At 42.8% G+C, this 10,432-nt stretch overlaps 1 protein-coding gene across 1 annotated transcript in view; it reads left to right on the top strand.

Moving 5' to 3' along the window:
- Nucleotides 1–10,432, top strand: part of LOC116546160 (zinc finger protein 100-like) — a gene marked incomplete at its 3' end in the record, with an annotated part of 32,807 nt that overhangs the window by 18,889 nt on the left and 3,486 nt on the right. The window contains exon 2 of the mRNA XM_032272493.1: nt 2,927–3,026. Within this exon, the coding sequence (XP_032128384.1) occupies nt 2,927–3,026 (100 nt within the window). The remainder of the gene's footprint in view (nt 1–2,926; nt 3,027–10,432) is intronic.

Raw genomic sequence — 10,432 nt, 5'->3', positions numbered from 1 at the left:
GGTTCAGGCAATTCTCCTGCCTCAGCCTCCTGAGTAGCTGGGATTACAGGCACGTGCCACCATGCCCAGCTAATTTTTTGTAGTTTTTTAGTAGAGACAGGGTTTCACCGTGTTGACCAGGATGGTCTCGATCTCTTGACCTCGTGATCCACCCGCCTCGGCCTCCCAAAGTGCTGGGATTACAGGCGTGAGCCACCGCGCCCGGCCTTTTTGTGTTTCTTAAACAAACTATAAAGACCAACACATCGGCCAGGTGCGGTGGCTCACACCTGTAATTCCAGCACTTTGGGAGGCCAAGGCAGGTGGATCACCTGAGTTTGCGAGTTTGGGACCAGCCTGGCCAGCATGGAGAAACGCCATCTCTAATAAAAATACAAAATTAGCCAGGCGTGGTCGTGCTATGCCTGTAATCCCAGCTACTAGGGAGGCTGAAGCAGGAGAAATCGCTTGAATCCCAGAGGCAGAGGTTGTGGTGAGCTGAGATCACATCATTGCACTCCAGCCTGGGCAACAAGAGCAAGACTCCATCTCAGAAAAAGAAAGAAAAAAAGCAGGGCGCGGTGGTTTACGCCAGTAATCCCAGCAGTTTGGGAGGCCAAGGGGGTGGGTCATGAGGTCAGGAGTTCAAGACCAGCCTGGCCAACATGGTGAAACCCCGTCTCTACAAAAATACCAAATATTAGCTGGGTGTGGTGGCATGCACCTGTAATCCCAGCTACTTGGGAGGCTGAGGCAGGAGAATCACTTGAACCCAGAAGGCTGAGGTTGTGGTGAGCAGAGATCACGCCATCACACTCCAGCCTGGGCAAGGCTCTATCTCAAAAAAAAAAAAAAAAAAAAAAAAAAAACTCTGAGAGGTGACCACTGAGTGTCCTATAATTCCCAGCAAAATTTAAAGGATGGCCCAGTCTGTTTCTATTTCTTTTTGTTTCCCTATCACTATAAAAAGTAAACCTAACTGGACGCGGTGGCTCACACCTGTAATCCCAGCACTTTGGGAGGCCAAGGCGAGCAGATCACGAGGTCAGGACTTCCAGACTAGCCTCACCAACACAGTGAAACCTCGTGTCTACTAAAAATACAAAAATTAGTAGTGCATAGTGGCACTCGCCAATAATCCCAGCTACTTGGGAGGCTAAGGCAGGAGAATCACTTGACCCAGAAGTGGAAGTTGCAGTAAGCCGCAATGGCGCCATTGCACTCCAGCCTGGGCAACAGAGCGAAACTCTGTCTCAAAAAAGAAAAAAAAACTAAATATAGATAGATTAGAGGGATATAGAAAAGAGAGTTTAAGTGAAGTACGGAGGGACTTTTTTTTTTTTTGAGACAGAGTTTCGCTCCATCGCCAGGTGTCAGGCTGGAGTGCAATGGCACGATCTTGGCTCACTGCAACCTCCGCCTCCTGGGTTCGAGCAATTCTCCTGCCTCAGCCTCCTGAGTAGCTGGGACTATAGGCACGCGCCACCATGCCCAGCTAATTTTTGTATTTTTAGGAGAGACGGGGTTTTACCACGTTGGCCAGGATGGTCTCGATCTCCTGACCTTGTGATCCGCCCGCCTCGGCCTCCCAAAGTGCTGGGATTACAGGCTTGAGCCACCGCGCCCGGCCCCCTTCTTTGTTTTAATCACATTATCCCCCCGCCTTCTTCCCCATCCCCCCAGATGGAGTTTCACTCTTGTTGCTCAGGCTACAGTGCAATAGCATAATCTCGGCTCACCGCAACCTCTGCCTCCCAGGTTCAAGCACAATTCTCCTGCCTCAGCCTCCAAGTACCTGGGATTACAGGCATGCACCACTATGCCTGGCTAATTTTTTTTGTATTTTTATTAGAGATGGGTCTCTCCATGTTGGTCAGGCTGGTCTTGAACTTCTGACCTCAGGTGATCCACCTGCCTTGGCTTCCCAAAGTGGTGGGATTACAGGCATGAGCCACCATGTCCAGCCTCTGATCACACTAGTCTTAATTCAATCATTTATTCACTGGCTCTCGAACAAAAATGCCTTGATGGTAATGTCTATTACTGCTTCATCTGTTTTTTTTTTTTTTTCTTTTTTTTTTGAGACGGAGTTTCGCTCTTGTTACCCAGGCTGGAGTGCAATGGCGTGATCTCGGCTCACCGCAACCTCCGCCTCCTGGGTTCAGGCAATTCTCCTGCCTCAGCCTCCTGAGTAGCTGGGATTACAGGCACGCGCCACCATGCCCAGCTAATTTTTTGTATTTTTAGTAGAGACGGGGTTTCACCATGTTGACCAGGATGGTCTTGATCTCTTGACCTCGTGATCCACCTGCCTTGGCCTCCCAAAGTGCTGGAATTACAGGCTTGAGCCACCGCGCCCGGCCTCAATGGCTTTTTAAAGATGTTTTTGACTCATGATTCTGCCGCATACTTCCAGTGCTACATTAAAATAGAAGCATAGACAATGAGTACGATATAGTTTTGCATTGGTGTCTGTGAATTTGAAGGAGCAAACACCTCTTCAAGTTTTTATAAACTGCTTTCAAGAGGTAAAGATCTTTTGCTGGGTCCCTCGGGTAATGGGGTGCCCTCTGGGTTTGTAGTAGAGGGGTTGTACCTTGGTCACAAGGCTGCTATGTCTGCACTAGGGTCCACTTTTAGGTGGCTTGTTACAAAGGGCTTGGGTAATTGTAATTCTCATTTTATTTTATTTTTATTCCTGTATATCCTTCAAGACTTTTTTCTGTGGAGCAGATACTAGGGCAGTTTTCTGCAGTCAGGTCCATATGTAATGGCCCTTCTATCAGGATGTGAATTAGTATAGCTTTCACTGAATACCAAAGAGGATTTTCACAGATCACTGTGTGGGTTTCTATGTAGGCAGAACTGGCCATGAACTATTACCCATGGAGCTGGAACTGAGTCATTGAACTGTTTCAGGGACCACAGCAAAGACCAAGGTCTGTAGGCCTGCCCACATGGCTATAAATGGGTACCTTCCTCCAGGTCTCTGGAAAGGCAGGACCTCTCCCAGACTGTGGCTAGGAGGAGTTTGGGATGCTTACAGAGTAAGCTCAGAATTCTCATGGACCGTGTTGGGTGGGCCATTTCTTGGTTTGTAGTCAAGGCCAGGGGTCCTGTAGTTTCCCACCTGAATGAGGACCTGCCCTCTGAAAAGAACACTCCTCAATCTTGGGCTTGGACAGAGTTTCACAACTCCCTCCCTAGATCTCAAAGTTCTCTTGAAGGAACTTATTTTGGAGACAAAGTCTTGCTTCATAACCCAGGCTGGTCTTCAAATCCTGGCCTAAAGCAATTCTCTAACCTCAACGTAGTTTTCATTACAAGTATGAGCCAAAATGCCTGATTCTCTTATATAGGCATTTTTGTAAAGAATGGCTGACAATTTTTCTTGCTGTGGGGAACATAAGCAAATAAAGCACCTTTCATTTTTTTTTAATCTTTCTTATGTTACTCTTCCTAGATATTTTTACATTCCTTTTTTTTTTTTTTTTTTTTTTTAAGACAGAGTCTTACTCTTTTGCACAGGCTTGAGTGCAGAGGCACAATCTCAGCTCACTGTGACCTTCATGTCCCTGGTTCAAGTGATTCTCCTGCCTCAGCCTCCCGAGTAGCTAGGATTACAGGCACCTGCTACCACGCCTGGCTGAGTTTTGTATTTTTAGTAGAAACGAGGTTTCACCATGTTGGCCAGGCTAGTCTGAAATTCCTCACCTCAAGTGATCCAGACACTTTGGCCTTCCAAGGTGCTGGGATTACAGGTGTGAGCCATCACACCTAACCTATATTTTTACTTTCTATTTTTTATTTCAAACTTGTCTAAAATTTTAGATCTAAACATTTCAGACAATATGTTGGAATTTACATATTATGCCTGAAGTAAGTTAGATAATTGGTAGGCACACCAAGTTTACTAAAATAGTTACTTGTAAATTTAGGTTTGCTGTAAGCAAAAAGGAATTATAGGATTTTCACCCACTTTCTTTAGCATACAACTAAATGATAACAATTTATGGCAAAATATTTGTTTTATATATCAGAGGCTCTAAGTATATTTTGCAAAATAAAAGTTTTTTAAATTAGCAGTGTAAGCTATGCTTTATTTTTTTCTTTGGAGACAGTCTCACTCTATACCCAGGCTAGAGTGCGGTGGCACAATCTCGGCTCACTGCAACCTCTACCTTCCCGGTTCAAGTGATTCTCCTGCCTCAGCCTCCTGAGTAGCTGGGATTACAGGCATGCGCCAGTACACCCAGCTAATTTTGTATTTTTATAGAGACGGGTTTCTCCGTGTTGGTCAGGCTGGTCTCAAACTCCCAGCCTCAGGTGATCCACCCACCTCATTTTCCAAAAGTGCTAGGATTACAGGCGTAAGCCACCACACCCAACCTTAGAATATTTTATTTATGTACTGCATATTCTCTGAAATTTTACTGCCATACAGTGCATGCTAATGATTCAAAATACTTGCCTTGTATGAGTACACAGTTACAGTCAAATATTGTAGTCAGACAAATTCCTTTTTAATGGTACATCAATGTTGCATACCAGATTTTATGAGTAAACATGTCTCTTATTGTGCAGTTTCATATTAGTGTTTTTTAGTATAGGTTTCTTAACGTCAGCTTATTGTGTTATTTGGTTTTACATATGTATTACAATTTTATACAATTTATAATTCTGTTCATACACTTTAAGTCAATGTGATGTTTAATTAAGAGATAAGTCTGCCATATGTCTATCATGATCAGATTATATATGTATGTGTGTTTATCTATAAATATGACTTCAATATTGGTTATGGCTTATCTTGTATATATTCTTTCTTAGCTGATTTTCAGTGGTTGTTTTATCTTGTCTAAGTGAGTAGTCATGGAAATATTTTCCCTATGTTTAATGATGAATATGTATTGCCTTTGTGTGAGAGAAACACTTTTATAATTTGAAGGTAATTTTTGAAAATAATTTTTCGTAGAGACGGAATCTCCCTGTGTTGCTCAGGCTGATCTCAAATTTTTAGGCTCAAGTGGCCCTCCTTTTTTGTCCTGTTAAAAAAAATTCTGTATCAAAAAGTTTCTTTTTGTTTTAGAATAATTAGTGATTGTGGCTGACTGTGGTGGCTCACTCCTGTATTCCCAGCACTTTGGGAGACTGAGGCGTGAAGATCACCTGAGGTCAGAGGTTCGAGACCAGCCTGGTCATCATGAAACCCTGTCTCTACTAAAAATATAAAACATTAGCTGGGTGTGGTGGTGAGCACCTATATTCCCAGCTACTCGGGAGGCTAAGGCAGGAGAATCACCTGAACCCAGGTGGCGGAGGTTGCAGTGAGCCAAAATTGCACTACTGCACTCCAGCCTGGGCAATAAGAGTAAAACTCCATTTCAAAAGAAAAAGAAAAATTAATGTTTGTAAAACACATAACATAAAATTTAGCAACTTAAACCTATTTAAGTGTACTTTTCAGCCAGGCATAGTGGTGGCTCACAACTGTAATCCCAGAATTTTGGGAGGCCAAGAAAGGAGGATCACTTGAGCCCAAAAATTTGAGACCAGCCAGGACAACACAGGCAGATTCCCTTTCTACAAAATGATTTTAAAAATTGCTGGACGGGCACAGTGGATCACGCCTGTAATCCTAGCACTTTGGGAGGCCAAGACAGTCAGATAACCTGAGGTTGGGAGTTCAAGACCAGCCTGAGAAATAGGGAGAAACCTTGTCTCTACTAAAAATACAAAATTAGCTGGGTGTGGTGGCACATGCCTGTAATCCCAGCTACTCAGGAGGCTGAGGCAGGAGTATTGCCTGAACCTGGGAGGCAGAGGTTGTGATGAGCCAAGATCGCACCATTGCACTCCAGTCTGGGCAACAAGAGCAAAACTGTTTCAAAAAAAAAAAAAAAAAAAAAAGTTGCCAGGCATAGTGGTGTGCACCTGTGGCTTTAGCTACTTGGGAAGTTGAGAGAAGAGAATTACTTGAACCTGGAAGTTTTGAGGCTTAAGTGTGAATAATTGTGCCACAACACTCCAGCTTGGGTGACAGTGAGAGTCAAAAAAAAGTTTTGCAGGCTGGACCATGGTGGCTCACACCTGTAATCCCAGCAATTTGGGAGGTCGAGGTAGGCAGATAAACTGAGGTCAGGAGTTAGAGACCAGCCTGACCAACATGGTGAAACCCTCGCTCTACTAAAAATATAAAAATCAGCCAGGTGTGGTGGCAGGTGCCTGTAATCCCAGCTACTCAGTAGACTGAAGCAGGAGAATTGCTTTAACCCAGGAGCCAGAGGTTGCAGTGACCTGAGATAACCCCTTTGCACTCCAGCCTGGGCAAGAAGAGTGAAACAGTTTTAAAAAAAAAAATTTTTTTTTTTTTTTTTGCATTTTCAGCATGTTACATATATTCACGTTGTTATGCAAAAGACTTTTAGAAATTTTACATCTTGTGAAACTAAACGTAAATACCCATTAAGTAACAACCCATTTTGGCCGGGCACGGTGGCTTATGCCTGTAATTGTAGCACTTTGGGAGGCTGAGGCGGGCAGATCACAAGGTCAGGAGCTCAAGACCAACCTGGCCAACATAGTGAAACCCTGTCTCTACTAAAAATAAAAAATTACCTGGGCATGGTGGCATGTACCTGTAATCCCAGCTACTTGGGAGGCTGAGGCAGGAGAATTTCTTGCACTGGGATCCAGGAAATGGAGTTTGCAGTGAACCAAGATCATGCCACTGCGCTCCAGCCTGGGCTACAGAGCATGACTCCATCTCAAAAAAAAAAAAAAAAAAATTTTTTCCTCTCTCCAGCCCTTGACAAATACCCTTCTACTTTCTGGTTTTCTTTTTCTGTCACCCAGGCTGGAGTACAGTGGCACTATCTTGGCTCACTTCAGCCTCCACCTCCCAGGCTCAAGCGATTCTCCTGCCTCAGTCTCCTGAGTAGCTGGGATTACAGGCATGTACCACCATGTCTGGCTTATTTTTACATTTTTGTTAGAGATGGGGTTTCACCATGTTGGTCAGGCTGGTCTCAAACTCTTGATCTCATGATCCATCCACCTCAGCCTCCCAAAGTGCTGGGATTACAGGCGTGAGCCACCGTGCCCAGCTGCACTTTATGTTTTTATGAGTGTGACTATTTAAGATCTCTCATATAATTGGAATCATGTAGTGTCCATCATTTTGTTTCTGGCTTATTTCAGGTGACATATTCTCAAAGTTTATCTTAAAATATAGCCAGGCACAGTGACTTATGCCTGTAATCCCAGCACTTTGGGAGGCTGAATTGGGTGGATTATGAGGTCAGGAGTTCGACACCAACCTGGCCAATATGGTGAAACAGGTCTCTACTAAAAATACAAAAATTAGCCAGGCGTGGTGCCTCACACTTGTAGTCCCAGCTACTCGGAGGCTGAGGCAGTAGAATTGCTTGAACCTGGGAGCTGGAGGTTGCAGTGAGCCGAGATCAAGCCACTGCATTTCAGCCTGGGCGACAGAGTGAGACTCTGTCTCAAAAAAATATATATGTATATATGACTAGATTTTCTTCTTTAAGACTGAATAATATTCCATTGTATGTATATGTTACATTTTTGATATGTTCATAAGTGAAGAGACATCTGGGTACTTCAGCCTTTTGGCTTTTGTGAATAGAGGTACAATAATCATAGATGTTCAAATATGTGTTCTAGGTCTTTTGTTGCAGTTTGACTGCAGATTCAAAATGGAATTCCTGTATTTGATACGAATTTCATTTTAAATTATATGAGAAACATTTATAACATTTTAAAATAATGACAATCTTTGTTTTCTACTAACAATCAACAGAGGTTTCATTTTCATTTCATCATCAACAGATTCCGCCTTTTTGTTTTTATTTTTGTTTTGAGACATAGTTTTGCTTTTGTCACCCAAGCTGGAGTGCAATGGCACAATCTTGGCTCACTGCAACCTCTACCTCCCAGATTCAAGCGATTCTCTTGCCTCAGACTCCCAAGAAGCTGAGATTGCAGGCTTGTGCCACCACACCCGGGTAATTTTTACATTTTTAGTAGAGACGGTGTTTCACCATGTTGGCCAGACTGGTCTTAAACTTCTTTTTTTTTTAGAGATGGGGTTTCACCATGTTGGCCAGGTTGGTCTTGAACTGCTGACCTCAGGTAATCCACCCGCCTCGGCCTCCCAAAGTGCTGGGATTACAAGCATGAGCCACCACGCCCGGCCATGGTCTTAAACTTCTGACCTCAGGTGACCTGCCCACCTCAGCCTCCGAAAATGCTAGGATTACAGGGGTGAGCCACCGCGCCCACTTGAATATTTTATCACGTGTAATTTGCAAATATTTTCACCCATTTCCTATGAGTCATTTTCACTCAATTGAATGTTGAGTTGTTGTTGTTTTGAGATGGAGTCTCACTCTGTTGCCCAGGCTGGAGTGCAATGGTGCAGTCTTGACTCACGGCAACCTCCGCCTACTGGGTTCAAAGGATTCTCCTGCCTCAGCCTCCTGAGTAACTGGGACTACAAGTGTGTATCACCACACCCGACTAATTTTTTTTTATTTTTAGTGAAGATGGGGTTTCACTATGTTGGCCAGGCTGGTCTCAAACTCCTGAAACGCCTTATGATCCGCCCACCTTGGCCTCCCAAAGTGCTGGGATTACAGGTGTGAGCCACTGTGCCTGGCCAATTTTTTTATTTTTAATGTGCAGAAATTTTGAAGTCTACTATAGTTAAATTTTTCTGTTTTTTGTTTTTGCTCATGCATTTAATGTTGTATCTAAGAAAATGGTGCCAAGACCCATGTCATGACTTTTTTCCATTTTGTTCTAAGAGAGTTAACTTTTTTATGCGTAAGTATTTTATTGAAAACACTTTTCATATATGGTTCAAGGAAATGATCCAACTTTATCAGTACTGACATTTAGTTTTTAACATTATTTTTTGAAAATAATTCTGTATTGTGTGTTCATGGCAACTTTGAAGATCATTTAATCATATACACAAGGGTTCATTTCTGAACTCTCTATTCTGTTCTTTTGTCTGTTTATCTGTCTGTGTATCAGTATCATACTGCTTTTGTTATTGTAGCTTTTAATGTTTTAATATCAGGAAATATAATGCCTCTTTGTTCTTTTTCATGGGTGTTTATAGTTCATAATCAAATTTAAAATTTTTAAAGAATATTTCTGTAATAAAACTGTGCTACTGAGATTTTTGTAGAGATTATATTGAATTTGTTCACCTCTGTAGGTTATATTGGCATCTTAACAAGATTAAAATTTTTGACCCTTGAGCAGGAATATGTTAACAATGTGTTTTATTTTTATTTTATTTATTAGGGACAGGGTCTTCCTATGTTGCCCAGGGTGGTTTCGAACTCATGGCCTTAAGCAATCCTCCTGCCTCAGCCTCCCAAAATGCTAGTATTACAGGTGTGAGCCATTGCACTTGGCCTGTGTGTTTTATTTTTAGATATTGTTGGATTTTCCAGTTTTACTTTTGCTTTTAATTCCTAGTTTCATTCAGTTTTGGTCAGATACCATACAGTGTATAATTTTGGTCTTAAAGTTATTTGTTGTCTTTGTTTTCAGACAGGATCATACTCTGTCACCCAGGCTAAACTATAGTGGCATAATTTTGGCTCACTGCAACCTCAGCCTCCTTGACTTAAGTGATCTTTCCACGTCAGCCTCCTCAGTAGCGGAGACTACAGACATGCACTACCATGTCTGGCTAATTTTTTGATTATTTGTAGAAATAGGGTCTCACCGTGTTAACGACACTGATCTTATACTTGTGGTCCTAAGTGATCCTCTCACGTTTGTCTTTCAAATTGTTGAAATTATAGGTATCAGCCACTACACCTAGCTGGTATTCTTTAATAAGACTTGTTATGTGTTCTAACAGAATACATTGGGTGCAAATAAGAATATTGCGTATTATTTTCCTTTTCACTGAAAAGTTTTGTACCTATCTGTTAAGCTTAGTTGGTCTGTGGTATGGTTTGGATGTCCATGTTCTGAACCTCCTGATGCAATTTAATCCTCAGTGTTGGATGTGGAACCTGGTAGGAGGTGTTTATGTCATGGGGGCAAATTTCTCCTAAATGCCTTGGCACTATCCTTTTGATAATAGGAAAGTTGGGCCGGGCGCGGTGGCTCACGCCTGTAATCCCAGCACTTTGGGAGGCCGAGGCGGGTGGATCACGAGGTCAAGAGATCGAGACCATCCTGGTCAACACGGTGAAACCCCGTCTCTACTAAAAATACAAAAAATTAGCTGGGCATGGTGGTGCATGCCTGTAATCCCAGCTACTCAGGAGGCTGAGGCAGGAGAATTGCCTGAACCCAGAAGGCGGAGGTTGCGGTGAGCCGAGATCGCGCCATTGCACTCCAGCCTGGGTAACATGAGTGAAATTCCGTCTCAAAAAAAAAAAAAAAAAAAAAAAAAAAG

This window comes from Sapajus apella, unplaced genomic scaffold (genome assembly GCF_009761245.1).
Source record: "Sapajus apella isolate SASKATOON/1434 unplaced genomic scaffold, GSC_monkey_1.0 scaffold640, whole genome shotgun sequence".
NCBI lineage: Eukaryota > Metazoa > Chordata > Mammalia > Primates > Cebidae > Sapajus > Sapajus apella.
This window is presented reverse-complemented; position numbering and strand designations above follow the sequence as displayed.